This window comes from Temnothorax curvispinosus, unplaced genomic scaffold, assembly GCF_003070985.1.
Source record: "Temnothorax curvispinosus isolate PA1 unplaced genomic scaffold, ASM307098v1 QBEX01014078.1, whole genome shotgun sequence".
Lineage (NCBI taxonomy): Eukaryota > Metazoa > Arthropoda > Insecta > Hymenoptera > Formicidae > Temnothorax > Temnothorax curvispinosus.
Genome location: NW_020223858.1, coordinates 370,488 through 397,291, shown reverse-complemented (window position 1 = coordinate 397,291; position 26,804 = coordinate 370,488). Strand labels below are relative to the sequence as shown.

The 26,804-nt window shown below is 41.1% G+C and overlaps 3 protein-coding genes across 3 annotated transcripts; 1 reads left to right on the top strand and 2 right to left on the bottom strand.

The window, feature by feature from the left end:
- Positions 1-105: 105 nt before the first annotated feature.
- LOC112464297 (mitochondrial fission 1 protein) lies at positions 106-2,597 on the bottom strand. The gene is made up of 4 exons (XM_025031212.1): positions 2,465-2,597; positions 1,764-1,970; positions 1,570-1,675; positions 106-869 (listed from the first exon to the last, which is right to left on the bottom strand). Exons 1-4 carry the CDS (start codon positions 2,507-2,509, stop codon positions 778-780), a joined length of 450 nt encoding a protein of 149 aa, XP_024886980.1. The 5' UTR covers positions 2,510-2,597; the 3' UTR covers positions 106-777.
- A 532-nt stretch (positions 2,598-3,129) lies between these two features.
- LOC112464282 (maf-like protein CPR_2112) lies at positions 3,130-5,064 on the bottom strand. Its single transcript, XM_025031178.1, has 5 exons — positions 4,724-5,064; positions 4,496-4,590; positions 4,176-4,322; positions 3,964-4,110; positions 3,130-3,754 (listed from the first exon to the last, which is right to left on the bottom strand). The coding sequence occupies exons 1-5, from the start codon at positions 4,811-4,813 to the stop codon at positions 3,616-3,618; spliced, it is 618 nt and encodes a 205-aa protein (XP_024886946.1). The 5' UTR covers positions 4,814-5,064; the 3' UTR covers positions 3,130-3,615.
- An 11,665-nt stretch (positions 5,065-16,729) lies between these two features.
- Positions 16,730-26,804, top strand: LOC112464285 (endocuticle structural glycoprotein SgAbd-1-like). Its single transcript, XM_025031190.1, has 4 exons — positions 16,730-16,836; positions 22,638-22,771; positions 23,989-24,263; positions 26,368-26,804. The coding sequence occupies exons 1-4, from the start codon at positions 16,822-16,824 to the stop codon at positions 26,370-26,372; spliced, it is 429 nt and encodes a 142-aa protein (XP_024886958.1). The 5' UTR covers positions 16,730-16,821; the 3' UTR covers positions 26,373-26,804.

Sequence of the window (26,804 nt, the reverse complement as noted above, 5' to 3'; positions counted from 1 at the left end):
TATTTTGTATAATTTCATTACGATAGGATCGTCAGGTCTCGGTCGGCGTCGAGCGAAGTTGTGTATGCACAGTAATAATTCGCGTGGAAAAAGCATCTTCCAACGTAGCTTCAAACATTGACTTTTATTAAAAGGATCCGATAACAACATAAATCAATACGCGCATACAACTGTAAATACAACCCTAATTATATACAAAAGCTATAGCTCTTATCGTTCGGTAATTTTATTTAACGCTTTGGTACACTCCAGTTAAACACACTCGCGTATAAATAAAATTTTAAATACAAAACATCATGAATACACGTATATCCATAATTCATATGTGATATATCCATATCCATGTGTGATATGTGTGACGTATACAATATACAAAATAATCGCATGTAACTTCGGAATGTAAAAAAAAATTAATCGCATATAACTTCAACAAATGTAGTGAAAATTAAATTGGTTTGATTTTTGAACAGATACTTTTGACAAAAAGTTTTGTTTTGCGTGATACGTTTAAATATATAAATAATAACATAAATGATTAAACAAATCGTATTTATAAGCCGGTTTTTCTTCTTGTTCTCCTTTTTTTGTGATTAATAGAGAAGTAACTTTACAAATGACATTTATTGGATTTGGTCAACGTTCTAGTACATTTGAGACTTCACCGGCTCTAACGGCAATTACGAGACGCAAGTTACACACCATTTCGCGCAAACAAGTTACATCACAATTGTAATCGCATAGTCACAGTTCTAATAGTTTCTTTTTTTTTAGGAGTAACTAATGCTTTTTTGCCATCGCGATGCCCAGTCCTAGAATACTTGCGACACCGATAATAACACCTCCCGCGACAGCCATACCCATAAGGCCCTCTGCAAAAAAAAAAGAAACAAACGAGATTCAATGCCAATTCTAATTACGAAAATACCGATGATGCTTCCTGGATATGTATTTGCAATTTTAATTTAACTAATTGTTAGTCGATGCGATTAGTACCCCGAACCAATAAAAGGAGGACAATATGACACGTATGAAACAACTTGATGGTATTAAATATGGATTTTTTTACATCGTCGGTAGAAATATTTATTACTTATTATATACAAAATATACAGATGGAATACTAAAGATAGATGCGTTGCAGAAAGTACAGCAATGATTGTTAACGAAACTACCGAATCTATGCTAAAGTCCGTGTATTAAAATATTAAACTAAATAATCTACTATCCCAAAGAAGAAACTAAGAAACTGAACAATCATAAAATTAAAAAAAAAATGTTTAGAGATTATGGAAGAGGTTACGTTACAAAATTGTACTGCAAAAACATGCAAAAAATTAGCTATTTTTTTCCAAAGTTAATGAATTGAATTAGTATGACATACAAAAACATAGTCACGCTAAGTAAAATCGATATAAAATTTAGCGATGCAAGAGAGCAGAAGGATTAGTAGAAACAACCAAAAATAGTAAGACTGCGTGAGGAAATCACAGAAATCCCTTAGAGATACTGCCCCCAGGTAAAATACAAGCTTTATTCTTTTAAGCCGATAATAAATTTTAAAAGGGAAACCTTTTTCCATTTTCTTCCTTATCAACGTCTCCAGATGTTGCACCTGCACATTCGCGGGTTCAATCTGAAGGAATGCTCTGACATAGGAGAGCGCCTTGGAGTACTCCTGGAAGTAAGTGTCAATAGTCAAGGATCTAAAATTGCTTTACAATAAACTGACCACAGTTACATCCGTGATGTTACACATGTCTTACCTTTAATCTGGCATTTCCAATGGCCAAGTAGTACAGGCAATCGCGCTTCTCCGTATCGTGATTGCTATAGAGGTCCTCCAGCAGCAATATTCCTTTCCTAATGTCCGCCGAATACTTGCTCCTCACAAGGCACCAGGCGTATTCGAATTGTGCTTTTTGCGTAACATAGGACGAGTGTAACTGCTGATTGTACACAGATTCGAATTTCTAGAAACGTAATCACGACATTGTCACAACATGATGCAACATTCATGTACTTTGGATTATACGTATCCGATATGTCCGGTGCGTCATTCCCGACCTCGTTTTACGTGTCGCAAGTGTCAAATTAATTACCACTCGTTCGCGGAATATAAGCGCACCACGTACCCAATGTTTTTACGGAGGGAACGTCACGTACGTCATCGAGTATCTGCTTCGCTGACGCAATTATTCAAGATTCGCCAAAATAGCTAAAATTTTGCATGAAACGAGTTCCCTTAATGCTCAAAGAAAACGACGCAAATCGACGAACAAGATACATCGTGTAAATATACGCGTAAATAAGTTTCACGTAAACCTAACCTAACTTTCCCGTCGCGCGTTGTTGTCGCCGCGTTTGGGACAATCGGGACGGCGAGCGCGAGAAACGGGGACGTCGGGGGGCAAGCGGTAATTAGCGACGCGATTATTAATTATCCTACGGGCGCTCTCGCGTTTACCTTTAGATCCTCGGAAGAGACGACCTCGTTCAAAACGTCCTCCATTTCTTTTCCGAGCTGACGCACGTATGCGGCGCGCACTTTGCCTGCTTTGTCACGCACCGAAGCCGAGAGACCGTTACGCTGACGCTATACAACATACAACGCGATCGCGGATCCCGGTACCTGAAACGCGGCTGCAAGTGCGGGACTGCGGGACGACCCGACGCATCGCAAAAGGTGAAATACGACGCGAAACTTCCGGCGCGATACCCCGCCGACCCCGCGGCACCCGCGCACCGCAGCAGATGGCGCGGTTTATGAATCTCGTCGAGAAGAAGCGTGTGAGTCCGCAGCGATAAATGTGTAATAGCGTTTCCCGCGAACGCGCTCGTCCGATTTCGAAAAAGGCGCCTTGACCAGTCAGCGAAGTCACGAATCAACATTTTCCTCTGTTACTTGCGTTATTTATCTCGAGAGAATGTTAATTTAAATTATTTATTTCGTGAGAATGCCCGCGAATCGACGCGCCTTATATCGGTCTATTACTTTTCACTTCGATATACATTTTTATATATAGAAATAAATTGGATATTTGTTACGGATTTGAATGTTTCTTAAAAGGAATGAAGATATTCTAAAAAAAAAAAAAAAAAAAAAAAAAAAAAGTTAAGTATACTCGAGTGTTAATATTTTAATATAAAATTCGTCGTTCCTGTTTAAATAACGAGTGGATGAACAAAGTATTTTTTGGATAAAAGAAAATAAAATCTGATTCTTTTTAAATGCGACGCTCGCGAACTCGAATACTCGTTTCCGAGTTCTAGAAAAGCATTAGAAAATATGTTGTAGCAGGGACGAAAGGGAGAAAGTTTCATCGAACGAATACTTATACGGCCTTATGCTGGATAATTTAATTACAATGCCGGCGAGTGATCCGCTTTGTGTCTTTGACAGCGCGCGATACGAATCATGAATGTTAATGAGCTCGACATTCAATATTAACGCGCGCTTAAATATTGCCCATTAAGCCGCAACGTTCGGACTATTAAATATACAAATAGGGGAATTCATAAATTTACGAGGCTTTTAGCGTGATAAAATTTATTCATGTAGGAAACGACGGTACAATGGTTCAGGTACTGACAGGCGCAAACGCTGTGATATTCTCGCTAAACATTGGCGAACATTCGGTTCAGTTGCTTGGCCAACGAGTACAGAGGCAGGCCCGTTATGGTGTAATAATCACCCTCTATTCTCTCGATCAGGCAACCCCCTATACCCTGAAGACCGTAGCCCCCTGCTTTGTCCCTGAAATAACATTCCTGCTTGAGTGCAAAGGCTAATCGCAACAGTAGGCCCGTTTGTTTTAGCTGAACTTGTTGCACAGTTCACCCTTTTCCTCTTTTTCTTTTCGTGCTGGAGAGAAAAAGAGAAAAGATTAACCGTGCGAAGAAGTTGAGCTAAAACAGGCCTAATTGCAATGCAATATCGCGATGCGATATCACAGCCACGCTCACATGGAATCGCCAGTTTTGATATAGTCTCTTATTTGCCTCTCCGATACATCCCCGAACTTCACTCTAGCAGACTCGTGAAACTGGAGTTCGGCTTTCGGTGTTTTCAAACACACCCCGGTGTAGACGACGTGTTGCTTATTCGCCAAGCTAAGAAAGAGGCGTCGGGTACTGCGTTATCACGTTCAGACGTAAGCCGGCTGAGCAATTATTACCTGGACAACATCCGGAAAGCTTCCGCTTCATTCTGAGGCTTCCCATAAATGACGTCGCCCATCGTCACCATGGTATCTGCTCCTATTATCAAGGACGGCGGTACCGGGTCTGCTTTTAAACGTTCGTACACTTCGAGCACCTTGTACCTAGCAATTATTACACGCTTTAGGGTCCTAGTCTCCAAAATCGTTGAAATTATGCTCAATCGACGCGTTTCCGCACGAAACGAAAGAATCTGGCAGGAAAAAGAAGCGTCGCGCTCTGCCCCGCGAAGCGACGGATTTGGAGGTTAGGACCTTAAATTGTGTAATTATCGCACCTGGCTATGTCCTGAACGTACTCCCCGTGTCCCTCGTACCTGGACCTGTCGAGGTTCTCGTCGTAGACGGACGGCACCACTTCTGCGTTTATGCGCTGACGAACATTGAGTCACATTAATGCGATTAACAAACTTACTCGAGCGATCATCGCGCGATTGTTCCGGTTCACAGTATGCATGTATACAGGTCGCCTTGAGAAAGAAAAGATTGTTCGTGCGATTGTTTACCAATTGTTTCATTATGGCGTGTCGCCTCGGGGAACCGCTGGCCAGGATCGTCCTGCCGCTTGCCAGGGCTTGGATAGTCGACTCCAACATCCTGCGCGACGCTTATTGCCTGACGATTATTGTTACTGACACCTGCTATTCTGCTATACAGCGCGAAACTCGCGAAACGTCGTCCGAGCTACAAGTCCACTGAGTCCACACACTCCACACCAGGTCCACACTGATCGCGATTCACGACACGCGACACACGTCACACGTGATGCGCGAAAAACGCGCGAACGTAAACATTAGCGGCGCGGCCGGCACCATTCACCGGTCGGTAAACGCGAGCCGTTGCGAGTCGCGAGCCATTTTACATCTCGATAATGCCAACAATGGCCGCAGAGCGCAGAGGACGTTGCAGGCAAAGGGAAAAGCGCACTTGCTCTACAATAGTGTTTTTTTTTTTACTTTATTGTTGTTGAATAATAGAATTTTGTCGGCCGGAACTTCGATATTAATTTTAATAGATCTAGATTTGTCGGTTTGAAGTTGAGGTACATATAAGTAACACAATATATAAGTAATACATATATTCAGCGTAAAGTTTTGTAAGAAAATTACAAGCGGATAGAATTAAATAATTAATAAGCCATATGGTCGGGCTGAATCTTTTGTGTCTAATAATAATTATTCGCGTGAATTTATAGCAAATCACGCGCCGTTATATTATCAGTCTTGAAACGCAGTCTTACAATAAAATAATCAAACTATATAAAGCTAGAATAGTACAATTAAATAATTAAATTGATTAATCAATTAATAATGTCGATATTAATACGAATCTTTAGAATATAGAAAATATAGGATATAGAAAATACGCGATGTGTTGCGAAAAATAACTCTCCATCAGCCAGGGGCCGGTGTTTGAACCTAACCTGGACCTTCCTACAAGCCGGGTCGAGCGTTTTTATAAAAAAAAAATTAATCACTGAAATATATATATATATATATATATATATACTTAAATAATTATGTAGTAAATATGAAAAATGAAATTTATGTAAAATACATACCGCGCAGTATCTTTTTAATATTTCATGTCATTGTTTTAAAACTGATAGTATCGTATAATTAACTCAAATTAATTCTACATCAATATTAACTCTACGTTACTTTTAAAATGAAAATTAATTTTATATTACATAATTAATGTCGAAATATTAATTACAAATTACCTTTATGAACAAAATTTATTAAAATATTTTTTAGATTGTTGGAATAATTTTTCAGCGCTTTAATATAAATTCTAATGATAATTTCTTAATAATCCTAAGTAAAGAGAGAAGCAAAAGAAATGGTATTAAAATTAAAATATATATAAGTAGGGCAATGTAACGCTAAGCTCGCTATTATTTATTCCATTGTTATCATTGACGTCAACATCTTTCGTTCCTTATTCCTTTCTCCGAGGAAAGATCGAAAAGATCGCTTCGCTCGGTTAGTGTCCCAAAAACCGCGTGAAAGATCGTTGCGTCGATCATTTCATAGATCATGCATGTACACGTACATATCTGTATTATACATATATAAATATATACATATATATATATAGATGCATATATGTATATATGTATATTACACATATAAACACGTATGTATATATGTGCATATATGTACAGATACTTAATTCAGAGAGATCATGTAAATGCGTGCCGTAATCTGGTGCACGTTTGAAAATATATCGGCGTTAGAGGGAGAACTGTTCTCCAGGCGCAACTCAAGCAGACTCTAATACAACGTAATCGGTAAATTACGTAAATGCCGCATGCCATGAACGAACCTAAAGGTCAGTCAGTCCGAGGCCTTACATAATCGCAAGGCGAAAGGTTGACCCATCTTTGCGCCGCGCAGCCTTCCAGCTGAACAAAGATTTAGCGGCATTTTTTTTCTCTTTGCATGTCACTCGCGGTCGTAAACGCGCTCCATCTTTAATCCTATTGTATTAATCGGTGAGTGATCTATAGTTGTTCATGTGAAAAGAGAACTTTTGGAAAAATACTGCAATACTTTGTTTTAGTGGATGCTCTTTTGAGATGAATAAGTAAATAACTACACAGAAAAAAAAGAAGTATTAAATCAAAACTTATGTATATAAGCAAGAATCTATAATCTTGGAATGAGATATAAATTGCGTTAAACGAAGAAAACTTACTTGAATGAAGGTATTTAATCAAGTATATATAGTTTAATCGAGAAAAAAAGTTAAAATAAAAAGTTGAAATTCTTGTAAGAAGATTATAGATTCTTGCTTATATGTATACAAGTACATAAGTCTTGATTTAACACTTCTTTTTTTCTGTATGCGTGACATTTTAATATTTTTAATTTTTAGCACATATATATTAATTTGCGATAATATTCGTGAAATATAATACGGAGTTTCTCAACGAATAATCACTTTTTCTCTCGTTGAGAGAGAGAGAGAGAGGGGGGAGGGGTGAAAGAGATAATTTTGCTGAAATAGCGTTGCATCGGATTCCGACAGATTTGTTTAATTGCATTTGTTTTCTGAAATTCGGTTTACGCATGCACCTCTTTCCGCCAAAATAAATATCCAACGATTATGTATTCGCAATTATTCGTTCGGTTGAAAATCAACAAACGCACACGTTCGTCTGCGGTAAATAATTCCCGTAAACAAGTGCTCGCTCTAATTTAACGCGAATATGAGCAAGTAATAATGGCAGGGTCAAGTTTACTAATGAGGGTACGTGGCGTGCGATCCGCCGATGTTATTTATGAGATAATTGCTGCTTAGAGCCGAGCGAGGATGAAATATCGCTTTGTTATCCCTTCGATCGGCAGCCTAGGTCTTCAGAGCTTGATCTGTAATAATTGACAATCGTGTTTATATAACCGGCCGCGCAACGCGGCATATCTAAAATCTCGTAAATGATAATTGACCCAATGATGATGACTATCGCGTGATTATTTATAAGCGCGAGCTCGCTGCTAATTATCAATTTTTCAAGTCGGCGTGTTGCCGTACGCAAATTAAGTGTACTTATGACTGGCAGATAGAAGGATAAAAATGTTAGAAAATTATAGTGGTTGGGCTTGAAGGATGGGAAGAATAATATAAACGAAATCACGCGATGTTTGCGATCCTCTTCCGTAGATATTGAATAATTCCCATGAAAATATTGTTTTGTGCAAAGCCACCGCGTTAGATTCCGTCTCCCTACATTCTTGTCTCGCGAAGGATTAGAAAGGAGTATGCATCAGGATTATTACTTTGAGATGCGATAAATAATATATGTCTCTCTTATGTGCTATGAATACGTATAAAAAAAAAAGAAATGAAACAAGTTGTAAAATTATTCTCAGCACATTTACCTACGCGAGTTGAAAAATCGTATACTTTTCAGTTACTGACGGTTATTAACTTTGCAATTAGCTTTTCCAGGTAGATACTAAACGCTTAATTAATTAAAGTTTCGGATAAAAGTTCGGCCGACTATACGGGGGGGGGGGGGGACATAATGAGCGATAGAAGCAGCGAATCAAATCGTGCAGGTGTTAGAAAGGAGAAACACAAAATACATAATTCATTTGGGTGCAAAGTGCATCAGATATTTATGCTGAAGCTGTAAGCCGCGAGCAGGATATCACAAACCAGTTATTAAAAGCACTTTACGCGGCCGTACCTCTTCTCGCTTTTCGATCAAGCCGCCACGGCGCGGCGCAGCGGCGGATAAAGCGATGGCGATGGCATGTTTGTTTATTATATCTCGGCAGACATTCGTGAAATATCCGGCCCGGCTCAACCCTCGCGCGGCAGGTGTACGCGACGTACCCGAAGATTATTATATATTATCGGGGATTACGTCACCCCCCGGTAACTCGCGCGAAGGACGTTTAACGAATATGTAAGAGCGGTCAAATATAAATCGAATAAATCTGGGACGAAATGGTTTATGAGAACTTCTCAACGCGCCGCGGTTTCTCAAATTTCGCAAATTTCTCCCTTGGACCGTATAATCTATTCCACGAGGAGTTTTATCCTAATAATAAATGCAGGCAATAAAATACGAATTAGCATCTTTACTACATATATCAGATATTTAGATTTAAAATATTTTAATTTCAATCGACTAGTTTAACATTCACATCGTTGTAGCAAAGTTTTGTGAGAACGTACACTGAAAAAAAAAAAATTTATTATTTGCAAGAAAATACATTTCTTTGAACTTATAGTTTCCTTAATTCAAGAGGTAATCAAAGAAGTATTGAGTATAGATTTAAGAAAACGTTTTTCTGACTTTAAAATATTTTCTCGAATCTACTTAATACCTCATTGAATTAAGCAAACTAAATTCAAAGAAATTTATTTTTTTGCAAATAATATATTTTTTTTTTTCAGTGTAGCACATATTCTTTGCGTTGTTCCCTTTCTGCGTTCTTAGAAGGTATTCAAACAGCACGCAGCCAACTATAAATTATCATACGAATTGGTGCATAAATAACTATGGGAGGACTCACGCGGCTAATGCGCGTGCCTGTCTAAGCGGGTGAAATTAAGTTGGCCAACAGGTAAAATTACCGGCGCAGACTTCCACTTTTACGCGCTGGGTGAGAAGTGGCTTCTGCGTCGTAAAAAAATGTTCTCAACGATCGAAACCGATGCGAGTGGTAATTGCGAGGATATTACACCGCGCTCGTCGTGAATTGCGCAACGATATTAGGCTTCTCGAGACGACAAGATTCGCCAACCGGCGCTTGCAAACCGGCCGCCCATCGATGTCATCTCTCGCAACTATTTTTCTACGATTATATTATAATAATTTCGAAAGCATACATACACGCGAGAAGAGTAAAGAGAAAAAGAAATAAAGAGAAAATTTCGTCGGCTTGATCGAGCGCGTCGCGGCTTAATTCGACAAAGTTTTGCAACGCGCGCGCACGCGCTCTCGTGTAAATATATTTCGTGTAAATTCGCCGGCTAAAATTTATTCGACGCGTTCCACCGTGAAAATCCGTTAAAGTGTCATAAGTGTCCGCGCGAGCTGCGGCAATCGCGCCGGGGCTGACGTTATATTAAATGCAATTGCGCAAGAAGCCGCGCGCGAGAAGCCGCTCCAAAGGACGCGCGCGCGTTATGACACCGCGGCATGTAACGCGGCCTCTATGGTGCCCCGGCTACGTCACGCCTGCGGAGTGCCTGCGGAGTGCCTGCGGTTTTGTATTACATGTAATACGCCTGCACACGATCGCCAGGGGCGTACGTCAATCGGAACCCCCGATCCCGGATCGCTCTTCTTGTCCATCCTTTGTGCTTCGCCGAATAATAGGTTGCACTGCTTCGATCCGCGACAATTTAGAATTAGCGGGAGATCAAAAAGTTCTACCTGTCTCTCGCGGGTGTATTTTAGGCGGAGATTAAATGCGTTCACCTGTGAAATAATTACTTAGATCAATCGTTTTTTGTGAAAATTTTTAAGTGAAAATAGAGTCTCAAATGGTTTTAAAGGTTTTCTTTTTTTAAATCATTATTTTGTACGTTGTCAAACTTTTTTTTTGTTATATATTGTACATTGTTATTTGTCAAACTTCTTTTTATTATGACGATGATTCAGATAACGCCTAGATAACGGAAATATCCGCATTACGCTATTACAGCATTGCTGTAAGATGATGCAGTCTATTCGCGCGATTATTAATAACGCAATCCGGTATCGACGTCTTCCCATCATCGAAGCAGGAAGCGAGCGTTCGCGGCATACATCTCTCCTCGACACCTTTGTTTAATTAATTCAATTGTCATTACCGTTTTATCGTTTGACATTGCACAGGTGATAATTTAAAAAAAAAAAGACGGACTTCCTGCATTCCCGCACGAACCTCTTATCTGCCGCGCGCACGTGGAAAAAACGCGTCTTTACCTCGAATTCTTTTTATTCACTCGCAATAAGGTGTTTGCGCCTTGTCACGGAAAAATTAACTGACATGATATTACGTAGTACATATTACTATTTGTATAGCCTATAGCGAAATACCGACGATCGTGCCGTTTATAACATCCTAGTTAAGGCAAGCTCGATTGCAAATTAATCGGAGAATCCATTACCGCAACTTTGAAATAAAGCAAAAGATGCATATCCTTGGCAATAATTCTTGCAAAATTCTTTACCTATTCCCTGGTAATAATTCATACTGCCAAGGAACAAGTGAAGAATGTTTTCTGTGTTGGTATTTATATAATATTTATAAAAAATATGTCATGGAGAAAGAGAGAAAGAGAAAGAGATATCGCCAACATCACGCGCCTGTTCGTGTACCAAATATTGACGCGCCGTTCAACTGGCTTAAAGTTATAAGAGCATAGTAAAGTAAATGTACCAATGCCGATTATGCCGAGACACTTAAGACCTATGTCTGAACATCTTTATCACTTTAGTTTTTAAATAAGTATAACGCGAATTAAAATCAAAGATAAAAATATAATACAAGAAAAATATTTTTATCTTTTGATTCTTTGATTTTAATCCGCGTTCACTGCAAATCCAAGTGTGTTATTTTTACACATAAAAAAAAAAATAACACGCGTACAAATGCGTAAAGAGTAACTACACGATTTTACACATTTAAATATGTAAAAACAACACACTTGGATTTGCAGTGTTATAACTTACTTAAGGACTAAAATGATGAAAATGTCCAGACATCTAGTACATGTCCAGGCATTGGTATATTTACCTTACAACGATCGGATTCTCGTCACAGAGCGTGGCATATCTTCCTCTGGTGCATTCTTTCCTTCGTTTGCCTCTCGGTTTTCTGAAATCCATGCCGTGACGCAAGATCAAGACGGCCACTTCATTAGCCCGATCCTGCGACACACGTGTACGTACACGCGCGTGTGTACACTATGTATACCCATACGACATCCCTCGTAAATAGGTACACGCGCGACTTACGTGACCGTCTCATCCTCTCAGCTGACTCCTCTCGATTTGCGGCACGACGACTCGACTCGTTCGCGTGTGCGCGTGCAGTCCCAACCGAGCAATTCCACGGGGGACGACGAGGCTACCACCCATCGGAATGCAAATTGTGACTTTAATGTTGCGCCGATAGTAGAGTCGGCCTGAAATGTTTCAACGGTCGCGCCACAGCTGCGCGTTTTTTTTTTCGCGTTGGATTATGCATCTCGTCTCCTACGAGGCGCATCTCGTCTCCTACGAGGAACGCCTTTCATTTTCCCTCCATCGACATTCTTGCCAAAGTTCCCCGGCGGTCTCGCATTAGCTGTTGGATTTTTGTGTCGCTTACACCGATATCGCGAGTAGCATATAATCTGCGGGTGAACTTGCGCATAATTAGTATAGCGTCTCTAATTTTAGTCGACCTCGGGTATCAGTTATTAAATAATTTTTATACTTTCTACAAAAATTTATTTGTAAGTCCCTGAAAAGATGAAAGATAATTTATTTTAATTTTTATTAAATATGGGAACGTGAAGAAACCAGAAAGCTAAATAGTCTAAGCATCTATATTTTTGAAGGTATAAAATATTTATTAAAGGTTTAAGAAAAAAAATACAGACCGCAAATGTATATTTACGAATCGAGGAGAGCGTTATTGAATTATATTTTATCCGACTACTAGTATTATTTTAACAATATTAATTATTCGCCATTGTACATAAGATTATAAAAAAATATTTAAAATTTTAATAACTATTGGGTTATTCATGGCTAAATGGGTTACTCGGCCAGCATCGTCTCCGATTTCAAAATACGAAAATTCTGATACTATTGCAAAACAGATCGCTTATTAATTCACGATGCGTTTTAGGTTTTTGTCTCTCGACGTTGTAAATATGTATGCATATAAGAAACGTGACTCGCGAATAATCCATTTTGAAGGACCGGCACAGGTGCCCGGTTGACTTGACTCATACATCGCGAGCTTTATTAAATAGCGAATAGTCAAGGATCATTCTCGCGCATACCTTTCCTTTGGGAGATCTCGACTTATTTCTCGTTTTCCTTACCGGCGTCCCCGACGGGACAGGAATGCCCGACGATTTAAACAGCCGGGTGATATCTTAATTAGAATTTTTCAGTGGGATTTATGTCTCAATCGTCCGCATTCCCAGCGCGCCTGCACGATTGAAATGTGTCGGCGAGGAGACCGATTGAGAATCAGAGAACAACGATTTTATTCGTTTTTGCTCATCGCCGTTGACACTGAACGAAGATTTGATGAAACTTCTTTTCTCGAAAGCGATAGGATATCGTTGAAGCCCGCTCGCTAATCTCGCTTTGCTCGAAACGCTATGTCACGTTTACAATTTTTCTCGGTCGAAGTGGATAGATCGCCAGATCTATTAATCTTCTAATTTTGAAAGCTCCCTTCACCTTCGTTCTTCCGTTGCGAGCCACTCGTTTTCGCCCGTGACATTCTATCCTTCTCGCGCGGACCAAGATCGTCGATGCCGATACGACACGCGGGTTTGATAAGAACGGAGGCGGGACAATCGCCACGCGCGCGGCTCGAGAATAAATCCTTTCAGCCTTAAGGGCAGATCCTGTCCCGCATGCTCGGACAAATCGCCTTCCGAGAAGAATCGCGCGCGTTCCACGGTATAATCCCCGGCGCGATGCCGCGTCACACGAATGATACGACGTAAATGTCGGTGTACGGCCGTGGAGGCTCGCGAGAAAGGTTGCGTACCTACATTCGACACGAAAGAAAATTTAATAAAAGGGATCGCGTCGCACTAGCGTCGCGCATCCCCGTCGAGGGCTTTTCGAGGATCCACCCTCGTTCGCGGGGCGAGATGAACGACCTCGCCCCCTTCAGCTAGGCCGCCAGGCACCGCGCGAAAAAGTAAAACGCCGTTTTGCACGCCGTTAATTATTCATGCGAGATTACGAAAAAATGATAAGGGCACCGTAGTGTACCGAGGCTAAATACAGCGGAGGCGTTCATTGGACCACCGCGGCACTGAATGACTGGAAATTACGCAAAGCGCGCGCGGTGTTGCTGGAGGTGCCTGCTGCTTTGATGCGCCGTACATACAATATCTGCTTGTCGATTGTTTCGACGTTATACCCGCTTGTTACGTGTACCTGAGAAACCGATGGTTCGATGCCACTCGATACACGACCGATAAGCATCCGTAGCATTTCTCCGCGGGAACGTCGCGTCGCAGCTCAGAAATTGGTGATCCCTGCGGATTCTTAAAATTTAGAAAAGTTTCCCCGGGGCTGTTGGATAAGTGAAACTCTAGCGTAATCTAATTTTGATAAACGCGGAAATAAAAGTATATTTCCCAACAGAATAAGAAACTTCTGTCCAATTACGTTCTCGCGCAATAAGCGACAGTTTTAAATTTAAACTTTGTTTCCCCGTCACTTTCCGCTCCTGGGTCGTTACGACGCTTCCAGGAAAAAGAACCGGACCGATACGATAAGGATTAAGTAGCGCGCGAGAAGGCGATGAGATGATCGGCGAAATTCTCGGTCCCTCGCGTCGTTACGAAAATGTCAAAAGCGAGAGCGAGAGCTCGCAAGTCTCGCTCGCAAATACTCGCGCAAACAGGTGAAAGGGGCGCGGTTACCGTACGAGCAACGTAACAAAAACGCCTAATTATACGAACGATAAATGTCGGGCAGATTGCACATTTGGGAATCGAATGGCCACCCTCGCCCGGTCGCGGCTTCTCGAGACGCAGCTGAAAAGATTACGAGGAATGCGTAACGATCAGCGTAATTCGTTTCAAGGACCGGTGCGGTAAAAACGAATAAAATCGCTGGCAATTCGCAAAAATTGTAAATCACCGGACTTTTTGGAACGCCGAATGGCAAATGTCAGGGTTGAACGAACCGTTTCGGAGCCAGCCATCTCCGTGTCATGATTGAGAGATTTACTTAATCTCTTCTATTTATAGAAAAACATTGCGAGAAAATATTGTAACCGTAAATCTTTATGTACATAAAACTTAATCTAAACAACATTTAATAAATTAACAAAGTTATCTAGCTCTGATATATAAAAAAGGATAGACAATTTTTTTTGTATTTTATCATACAATTTTTTTTTTATATATCTTGAAATATGTGATTTTTATTACAAATATTGTTAATAACAATTCTCGAAATTGCTTTCGATTTAAAATAAACAAGCAAAACGTTAACACGAAATTGCTGTGAAATGATATGAAATGCTGCGCGCGCCGTTAGCAATTCTTTGCGACTTGTCGCCTCTTTTCATTGTGCTTTTCTTAATAATCCACTCACGTTTACGATCTGGCGATAATTGTAAAAGTCGAAAGTAGCCGATAGCGATCGCAAAGGTCAACACGCGGCTCAACATTGGACGCGTTTACATTACTAGAAAAGAAACGGGAAACATTGTATATATACGTAAACGACCGCATCCGTACGGAGCTGTGAAGATTTCGATTTCCAAGAATATTGACACGCGCGCGTTGAAGCGCGACATGCGGTATACTGCGCAATAATCTTTTGATTTCTGCGATTCCTGAAAACGGCAAGCTGTTATTGCCGTACTCTCTTTCAACACGATGATGATGTCATAAATGCGGCCTTAAAAACTCAACCGTAAGACTCGCGAAAAGATAAGAAATAAGATATGTAGTAACCTATATGTATATATATCTTAATATCTGAAAATGTTTGTTATTAATTTTAAAACATACGCACAAGGAAGATATAATTTATAACAACAACAAAAGTAGGAAAATGTATAACACTTATATTTCTATTATTGTTGTAAATTACTTACATATTTTATATATATATTACTGTTATAAATACTTATTTATTTTATACATATAAAGGTTTAAATTTATATAAGAAGAAAATTTAAAATGAAATTTAAATAACAAAAGAATAGAAATAAAATATATAGATAAACACATATATAAAGTGTTACAATGGTTATTATCAAAATTGTTTGTTAAATATTATATATATACACATATAGAAACAGGTAAACACGAAATATGTCATATCGCGAAGAAATATACGCGCAGACCGTGTTAGGATTATCATTTGTAGGTGGAATTCAACAAGCGGCTTATCAGCGACTAGACACGCGCGCATAAAGTATGCGCTTGCCGCGTGCATGCATTACCCTGACGCGCTATCGCGCTACGTGTCGTGGCGTTATGAATGGCGCGAGGAAATCGCTTCCACGACGCGACGCTACGCCGATGTAGCCGTAATCGACCTAGACATTGCATCCCTACACGTATATTCCCAAGCGCAATGTACTTTGCTCCACTTCGCGGAATCGCGAATGTACAATCTCGTGCACACGTTGCGAGTGAACGCGATTTCCGTTGATCGTCTCGAATCGCAGAAATAAAATCGATCTACGATGTAGATAAAATGTCAGTCTGGTTCCTTGACATTTTCGTTGTGGAAAAATTACATTGAGTTTTATTTATTATGTCGTAGCCAAAACAATTTTAATAACGAGTAATAATGCGCTCGTCTTTTAGAAGTTCCAACTGTAATGTTTCACAAATAATATACTTCTTAAGATTATGTTTCTACATTGTCTCTACAGACGTATTTTTTAAATTAATTTATCTAACTATTTAATATCTGCAGATTAATTGTTAATTAAAAATATATAAAAATCACAAGTGATCATGATTACCTTGTGTCTCGCCGTCCTTCTTCCGCGAAGAACACGGGCCGGATGTCCGATCGAGAAGCATACCGGAATCGATCTGAACCGTTCACGTGCGCGCGACACGTGGAGGGGGGTGGGAGGTGGGGATCTCGACAAGCTAGAGAAGAAGAGGACACGTATGAAGGAGGAAGAAAGAGAAAAAAATGTACGGAGTCTCCACTCCTGATTCATCCTAAGCATTTTTCCGAAGATGCACTGGTCAGAAGAAGAAGTGTATTGTGAAGAGGAGGGCAGGGATGACCCCTTTCACTGCACCACGTTGGCACCGTCGCGTATATAAAGAGCCGAAGCGTCTGACGAAGAAGCACAAGTACCACCACCAACCCATCTGCATCTCAGGCAAAGCTCTTCTTCGTCGTCTCGGTGCCCGTGTGACAGAGATTATGTACACTATTAAGGTAGGCATATTACTCGCCGGAGTGCCGCGAGTTAGGTCCAATATCGTTGTTCGCGAGCGGGCCTTTCTTCGCAAGAATACGTAGAGAGTGCAAATAAGAGAGAAAGAGGAGAGGATAGAGGAAGAGAGAGATATAGTGAAAAAGAGAGAGAGAGAGAGAGAGAATGGGAGAACATTTGCCTCGAAAATTCGACTCATCAATCTTACGCGGAAACGCGTTTGCGAGGTGACGTTAGGTAACGACGAATGTCAGGTCCCTCGGGCGAGCAGACGTCCCGCAGTCATGAGATTAGTTTAAGTCGGGCCAGACCGAACCAGACCAGACCAGACGCCTTCGAACTCGCACGCGATTTGTCGGCAGCGATATGGGATGACATTTTGGCGAGACGTTCAAGAGTTGCGCAAGTCTCGTTGCACATCTTTGACGTTATGCATTCGTATAATTAACGATGCTCCCGGCAAAGCATCGTTTCGCAACCGGGTTAAGCCTGCCGCGATAAGCTATCAATTATGCTAATTGATTGAACGTTGCCCATAGGTTTGCCTATAGGTTTGAAAATATTGCGCGTATCGTGTAATTTGTATCGCTCGGACAAAAGGATTGAACGACACGCGCGTAGTATCTGCTGTTTTCAAGATGACAGAAATCGGCGCGATGAATATCGAGTATTAAATTTCTCATTCTTGTTAAAATTCGATATCTGCTCAAAACGATACAAACGGTTCAAAAAGATGCTTAAAAATTCTAAACGTTTTCTGAAGCAGTTTTTTTTACTCCTCGCAAATGTGTATCTTCTTTCAATATTTTTGAAGCGAATTATCATGATGCACAGTCAGTAATCCGTAATCTATGTAAGAAAAAAGGCGTCTCGCGTCTCGAACGATTAGTGTAACAAGATTTCATTTCGCGTCGCACGCGAACTGCAAGCTTATCGGTAATGGAGAACGTTAAATCGCTCTTTCAGCGAATTATTATAAGAGACTATCGTATTTTCCTTTTTCTACCCGGCTCGTCGCTCGGGGGAATAAATTTAAACGATCCTCTCCGATATTCCTCGGCTCGCGCATCCGATATCAGCGGAATTTTTCACGGAAAAATCGTTCGCGGAAATGAATTGATAAACTTTGCGCAATTTCGGCAATTTTTCCGGCTCCGCGCGCTCTCGTATATTAGTAAATATGAAATACGCCGTGCGCGCTATCAACTCTAAAGAGCGACGTATCGCGCGCATATATGTCTGCGTCGTACACGAGGACGGATCGTGAGCCGGGGAGAGAAAAATTTTTTAAAACCTGAGAATCGCTGTACCGACATTCGAAAATGCGTCGTGCGTTTTATAAGTCACATTTCAGAAAACGCGTCTCTTTCTCTCTCTCGCGTCGCGACTGAAATATTATTATCTCTTCAATTTGAAGATACGGGAAGTTTGTTATGGAGAGAAGCTTCGAAATTCGATGCAACGTTTCTGTGCTTCGAGAATATAGAGTCGCGAGAGTCAAAATACGTTTTCGCGGATTCGCGGCCGCGTTCAACCGAGATATAGTAGATTATATTCTTATCTTGCATTTAACGTCTAAATCCGGCTCTGTCTGGCACGGAAATCAATATTCACGACGCGTGAAAACTAAGATTGGTATCAGACAGTCGGGATTTAGTCGGACGTAGTGTAATAATAAATGAATGCTCTCGTGTAATTTTACGATCATACGATCGAATTAAAGCCATTTGTCGTAACGGATTCCTCAAAAAATAAGAAAATAAATGAAAATATATTCATCGTCGCGACAAGAGGTACGCGCTACTTACCGCGCGTACAGCTCTTTACGGTTTCCTCATCCTCTTGCAACGTCGTCGTCGCTTCTTCGCCGTCTAATTCGCGATTCCGCATTACTCCTGATGGCTCTATGTTATGCTAAGGCGACTTTAATGTCCCCAATGGCCGCCTCTACATTATTCTATACATACTCGGGAGGGTTGCTCCGTAACACTGCGCCCGGATATCGCCGGACGAGGTAATAATAACTTCAACAAGCCATTTGAGGTATCCTTCGCGATGCGTGACGCAAGCGGCATATCCGGCGCACGCATATGCCGAATAAATGTGGAATTGCGAATATAATTGCCATTGTAACGAATGGGACACTTGACAGGCGTTATGTCACGTAACGCTTCTTGGCGACACCTTTTTCCTTACAGATGATAATTGCCGGCGCATTCTCGGAGTTTCGGTACGCGTACGCACATTAACTCGACGGTCTGTGTCGTCGAGAGAAAGAAATAACTCGACGGACGTTTCTCGCACGGTTATCGGTGATGATGATTATTTCATAACGTTACAAAATTTATGCAAAATTAGACGCTATGTTATGCGTCTTTGAATTCGAATTCCAAATACGTGATTACTGGATACGTTTTATATTTGTCTTATAGATTGACTTAGATTATGAAATTTTCACAGAAGTTTCCGTAAAAAAATTCGCAAATTCAACTCGACACCTTGAGATTTCTAATTGCATGCAAACAGTTTGCATATGCGATGCGTAAACATCAATAGACGTGCAGATTCCTTCAAGGCGGATCAGCATTTAATAACGTTACGCGCAGCGGAAGCGTATATCCGTGTGTTCTCGCTCGTACGTATGGAGCGTCATTAAAATCGGAATTCTCAATGTCAGCTCATCGAGTATATCGATTTCCGCGGTAATCTTCAACGGAGGCGGCTCGCAGCCGCGCCGCAGAAAAATCACCGTCTCATATCTCGCTAATCATATTTCATTACCATCCCGTAACACAATCGGCCACATCGCGAGAGATTGTTTTCAAATTACAGCATCGTCCACGCTTACGAAAGGCGAATCCTGATTACCGTCGTTACAACGTAATCAAGCACGTTGTAAAGATCAACATTGTTAGCAATCTCGAATATCTCGTCCCGAGGGCGAACATGAAATTCCGATATGCTCTTCGGTTTTCGAAGAAAATCCAAGCCAAATATTTATACCAAATTTTCGCGCGCGAATGGAAGGTTCGAGAGGTATTTCGCTCCTCTCGAATCTGTCTCGTCAACGAGAAGGGCTCGAGCGGAATTCTATTTATAAACCGCGTTAGAGAACTTTCTTCGAGAGAACTCGATTTTCATCTTGAATTCGCTTCGCCGTACACGCGGTATACATAACTTCGATTCGCCGTCGAATGATAAACGACATCGAGAGAGCCGCTATCGATCTCGCAAACGATCTCGCCGGCTAAAATCGGTCACGGCGAGGTACTTCAACGTTGGACGCGCTTCAAACGACCGTGCATTTTTCGCGCGACTTTACGTTAGTAGGCGGCAAGAAGCGCTTTTGCCCTCCCCCCCTTCCTTTCATAATTCGCCACGTTATTGCACATTGCATAGAACCGGTGGTTCAACACGACGTCTCGTCATCGGACGATAATTCCTCGCCGCGTCTCGCTCTTCGTCCACAGAGATTTTCCGCACTCCGTCGTTTTCTCGGTCACTTAATAATGATAATAATTAGCATTTTAGATAACGATTCGTTTGCCGAGTTATAACAATTACGTGAGCGCGAGGCGTGAAACAATCCCGTGGCGCGGCGTTCGCGCAACCGGTCGAAAAGAAAGAGAGGAGGAGAAAAGAAGAAGAAGATGAGATAATCTCGCGGCACCTCAAGACGTAACGCGTCGTAACGATCATTAACAACGTCGACCTTCTGCCTCCCTCGAAATTACGTGTATCGAGAGGCAATTAGCGGTCTCCGGTTGGCCGGTTAACGGGAAAGCAAATGTCGATCCTCGATATGAGCACGTTTGCATAAGTAGTTTTCTCGACGAAAGTTCTCGTCGCCGCAAAAGCAGGCTCGCGCTCGCCTCGTATACTCGTCGAAAGTATTGATCTCCCTGAATTGGGGATGAAGAATATGAAAGGATTAAGTTTCATTCTGTAAAGTTTCCGGTTAACGAGTTTAATTATCCCGCCGAGATGCTTGCAAAAGACCTCGAATTCTCAAATCTCCTTCAATCCTGATTTTTCTCGAGGAATGAGAAAAAAAACGCGAATTGGTTATTACTTTACAGCAGATTCGAGTGCGAACCTCCGTTACGAAAATTGCGGTGACTGAGGAGGATTTGATAACCCTTTCCCCCGCTTGTGTGCATTACGCTCGCGAATGCACCAGTGATTTTCTATCGCTTGATTAACGCGCGCGATGCACGAAAATCATGGACTATTGTAAATTGCACGTGACAGCTTCGTTAATCCAACGAGCTTTACGCGGACGGCTCTTTAATCGCTCGTTGCTCGATTAACGGGAAATCAATCGAAACGATCCTCTGATGCGCGTTTCATCGCGTGGCACTCGCCTGTGTTTAAATTGAAATTCAAAAATCTGGCTCGGCTGAAATCTGCAGAGCCGACTATTATTAATTGGAATTAACTGCGCGAGTTTGAAATTAACGAAGCCGCGTCGAACGGGGGAGAAATGATACCTAAGCGTGAAAACGATTATAGTTTGCTCTATTTATCTAATAGATAATAATTTTTTCGTAAATATAGTTAGTTTTAAAACTTATGGATGTAAAAGCAATAAATTTTAGAATAACATAAACAAGAGGTTTTATAAAACAAGGGGTTTTATAACACTTTAATTATAAATTTACCGACGCTCGTAAGACATATACACCTCAATTTTAAAATTTAGGGCACTTAGGTAATTTTATATAATATGCAGTTGTACATTTTTTAATTCTACGATTTTAAATTCTGATTCTAAACAGGTGAAGCAACGAAGCGACGGCGAAACAAATTGAAACAGTTGACATTTGTAACATTTGTAACACGACGATTTCTGATCTCCATCTCCTCCCACCTTTTCCTCCCCGGCTGGATTGAAGCCTCTGATGAAGTTCGTGAATGAAATTATACGTTCACTCCGCGCGTTTATGAGAAAAACGGGCGCGTTGCTCGGCACCACTTTCGTCCTGTCATTACACGCCGTATTTCATAATGTCATTTGCAACTGACGTAACCGCGCCGTGCAGTTTCTAAGCATTATCGTCCTCGGCAATATCGTGCCCTTTGCAACCGTGCCCCGCGCACGTACATACAACACGGTCGACCCATTTCGCGTGTACTTTCACGAATTCTATGAATATTCGAGCACACAAGCCGAAAGGTTTTGCGATGTCGAGGACCAACGTGCCATTGTCCCCGTTTATTCTCAAGCGAAACGCGCAAACTCGAAGGTATGCAACGAGATTCGATCTTGACTATTGTCGATCAGTTTCGTGACTTTCGGGAAATTCGAAGGGACCTGCGAGAGATTTCGCGGACTAATTCGAATTGCTGGACACGACCGGTAATCGAATGGATCGCGACTTCTTTTTTTCTCTCGGTCGTCATTTTTGTCCTCGCGAAAATCCCACGATTTTCGTTGCGGCAACGCGTCATGATTGTAAGCGCGACCGCGGGAATTACTCGTTCGATGCGATAATAAAACCATGCGCCTCTCGTGTTCACGCTCTGTCCAGCATTGGGGCAGTAAAGCGACATTACGCGCGCGACTATGACGCGGCAGTGTGGTAACAGTAGATTTTCCATGCTCGCAAATCGCGATAAGTTCAAATTCCATGAGTTCCAGCTGCGACTTTTGACGCAGCTTTATCGCGCTCACATATGCGCCTGCAAACGATGCGATTTTCTCTAAAATTTTGTCACAGTGTCCCATCCTACAATTCAATTTTTATTCTACTAGTTCGTAGAGTATTATTGGACAATCGATACATAAAATAATTGTTGACAGGTGTTGGTGGCGGTCGTACTTTGTACGACAGGTACATTGAGCGCACCCCAAAGACCGTCAAGTGGCGCGGATAAGGATGCGGTAATTACATCTCAGCAACTCGAAGTCAACTTCGATGGCAATTATATCAACAAGTAAGTTACAATGTCGATATATATATATTTTTTAATATATGTAATTTAATGCAGCTTTAATAAGTCTCGCATTCAAACGCTTTTGATTAAGCACTGTCTGAGAATCATTTCAAAAATATAATGCTCCATTAATTACTTAAAAGAGATAATGCTCCATTTAATTGAGCGCGAAGCAAACACCGCGAGATAATGAACGGTATCTCGTTAAAATTTTTTTCCTCCATTATTCAAGAAATTATGTCATCGTCGACGAATCCGCTGTCATTAGCGAATCAGTGATTTCGCGAAAAAATGCCTTTGTAACGTGATCATTCCGCGCGACCCACGCGGACATTCATATCCTTTTCGCCTACCAATCGTACACGAGGAAGACAATCGATACGGAGATGGTCGGCAGGTACCTGTATGCATCAGGTACCTGGATATATGGCACCGGTTTATCGGCGCGGCTGCCAATTGTCGCCCACGACAATCTGCCTTCTGCATAACTCCATTGTCATGCGCGAGTGGGAGCATTCGCTACTGTGCCGAGGACTCCTCCGACCGTGTCTATTTTCTCTCTTTAGTACCATCTAATACCATCCGAGGCCGCGTGACGCCTCTTGAATCCGTAAATTGCGGATGCATTCATCAATCGATCGCTTAAACGATCGTCGATGACAGAAGAATTTGGTTTGTTCTCGTCTGTCACTCTGATTGAGTTGCCAAGCTATATAAATTGCATTCGCGGAGTATCTTGTTTTAGTAGTAAAGATATACACTCCGATAGAGTAAAAGGATCATTTTTTAAATATAAATTAAATTTTTTTATGTATTATTTATGTATTATTTTTATAATAATAATTATTTTATTAAATTAATATGTTATTATAACATTAAACTTTTCTAATTTTTGTATATTAAATATTTTATACAATGAAATATCTTAAATTACATTTTTTACTAATGTATATATGTTACGTATTTATCTATTTTTTTAAGTTAAATTTTATAGAATTAATATTTATTTTTCAAAATTGTATATAATTATCGCGAAGAACAATGAAGAATCTTAGATTTGTACTTCTATATTTTTTTTGCTTTTTAAACTATTTTTTCCATTTCTTTATTTAAATTTCTCGCGAGAGCAATAGCATGGAAGATTCGTATTATGTCGATAATTAAAAAGATTTCCCTGATGTTGTTATCGCTGTGTCACGTGTTCGCCTATCCCGCAGCTTCGAGACGAGCAATGGGATCAGCCATCAGGAATCGGGCCAGCCGAAACAAGTGGAGCAAGAGACGCCGGTAGTCTCGCAGGGCTCGGACTCGTACGTAGCTCCGGACGGCCAACAGGTCAGCATCACGTGGTTAGCGGACGAGAACGGTTTCCAGGTTCAGGGCTCCCACCTCCCCACGGCGCCGCCCATCCCGCCGGAGATCCAAAGGGCGCTCGAATGGAACGCCGCTCATCCCGAGGAGGACGACGGCGGTCAGAGACCACCGGGACGAGGTGAGACTCGATGAATAATGAAATATCAATTAATTAATGGGAAGTTCCAAACTTGTGCGTTTGCGTCACGTACTATTATACGATTTACGCAAGTAGTACATTCGTCGATATCTCGGTTTTGACGTTAAAAAGGCACTTCGATAGTCATGAACATTAAAAAATTTACACGCAGAAATAGTATTAGGCTACTAAGACATATCATGACGATCTTGTGTTTCTCTTTGTATTATTAAACAAAAAATTTTTCTCTTAACATATTCAATTAATATATTTGACAATAATCGGATAAACGGGAACTTTTAGAAAATCCGTGGTAACCAAGTTGTATTTATTTTCAAAAGCGAAGACGAAACATTTTTGACCGATGTACGAGAAATATTTGAGATCATAAAACGTGCTTGCATGTCATCGTACAAAATTTATCGCGAGCCGGGGACACAATTAAAGGGGGAGGGGGATTAATAATCAAGTGTGCGACTTCAAAAGGCACGGTGTTTGAAACAGCGTTTCTACCCCTCGAGGGATATCGCTTGCGTGACCGCATGGCGCTGCGCGATAGAAATGAAGTTTCTTTGTGTCCCGAACGGAGGTTTAATTAATTTCGTAATTGGAAGAAGCGCCTTCATCTGGAGTGGACGATTAAACCGCGCGCGGTTTTTCCCTTTCCCGTCGTTCGCCGGGCGAAATTCCGTCGTGCGATTCTTCTGCGTAACGGCAAACGGTTGACCGAAATAACCGAATTACCGCACGGCGGAAGACACACGACTTCCGGGGGATAAGCCGGGAGGCAAAAAAAAAGTCCGCGACAGATCCTCTGCCGCGAAATTGATTTACGTCGGGCGATCCCGATCGTCGTTTCCTCTCTCGCAACTCGTTTTGATCAAGCAGCTATTTAAATTTCCCTGTGCGTTAAGCGACGCCTCGTCCTCTGTGTTTCCGACAAACAGCGGTGGGGCGGAAGAGGGGTAAATCAGTTTACTCAATCGCAGTTCGGCGGCCGGCAGTAGCTCACCGAGACTCGCTGCGGCACCGTTTAATTCACTTTGGTCCTGAACTCGAAATTGAAATTGGCCCGAATACGGGCGCACCGGTGAACCGAAAATATCTTTGTGGCGACCGAGCACCGGGAACGAAAACAATTTCAGCGTACGTTAACCGCTTTTACGGAGCAAAATCCGGTTACTCCGCTTACGGGCGATACGTGTCGTTGATGCCCGAAAGACTTCCATATTCCGTCGATAAATAAAAGTCCCCTCTGGAATCAGATCCTGATACGCGAAGCGCGAAACGAATACTTTTTAGAATAGCGCACGTATTAAAAGTTACGTAATCGCGGGTGCCCCTCTATAAACTTAATTTTCCTCTCTCTCTAAATCTGAATTAGTGAATAATACTGTGAATCAGTGAATGATATCAATGTAAAGTATGCCACTGATTTATGAAAAGTGGTATACTTTACACTGATATCTGTGACTATTCACTGATTCAGATTTAGAGAGCTCACTTCCACTATACGTATATGTGCCTTATGTCCATTTCTACCAATGTAGATTAACTTTAATCTCGGTTCAACTTACGTTTTATCTTTTTCTAAATTCTTAGAACTAGAAAGTTAATCGTTTAAGTTAAACCAAGATTAAAGTTAATCTGCATTGCAGCATTGACAGAAACATTATACTTTAACTTCCGTATTTATGAACTTCTTTTAAAGTTACGTCTTATGTCCATTTCTGCCAATGTAGATTAACTTTAATCTCGGTTTAACTTGCTTTTTATCTTTTTCTTATTCTTAAAATTAGAAATTCTATTTTTAAGAATAAGAAGAAGATAAGAAGTAAGTTATAAACCGAGATTAAAGTTAATTTACACTTGTAGAAATGGACATTAGAGATACTTTATATCGTCGATCTATAGTTTACCAAAATACATTCCACGTAGTCCGTTTGTATTGTGCTCTCACGGATTTCTCTGTCCGTACATACACAGGGTACACATAATAAAGTGTCTACCTACCTGTAACTATGTTACCGTACTACCGAGTCTTCGTTAAATATTTCAGGCGCCGTTTCCTCCTCACGCTCACGGTCTCTCCCTTCTGTTGCAGGTTAATCAGCCCAACTTTACCTCAAACGTGACCTGATTCCGAGCCAGCTTGCCATGGACAGAACCGACCCCGAGCTTTCGAAACGCAAACACATAAAAATAAATATAGTGTGGTATATTAATCTAGGATACAAACGTAACACGAAGACAAGGCATGAGACACCGATATATAATAAGCTATGTACTCCCGAGATGATTCTTTATCTTATCTTGTATAGATGAAAAAAAAAAAATAAAGCGCACTGTTCAAGCAGTTTCACCGAGGGAGAAAGATGCCCGTGCCCCCGATGCACGCGCGCCGCCTCCGCACGCAAGAAACGAGGAACGACACGCGCGTGCGAATCGTTTAACGCGTGCGTCGAACGTTAATAGTATATATGTATACTTAACTTGTGATTTTTGTATATAAATAAAAGCGTTTTGCCCAAGTTGGAAATA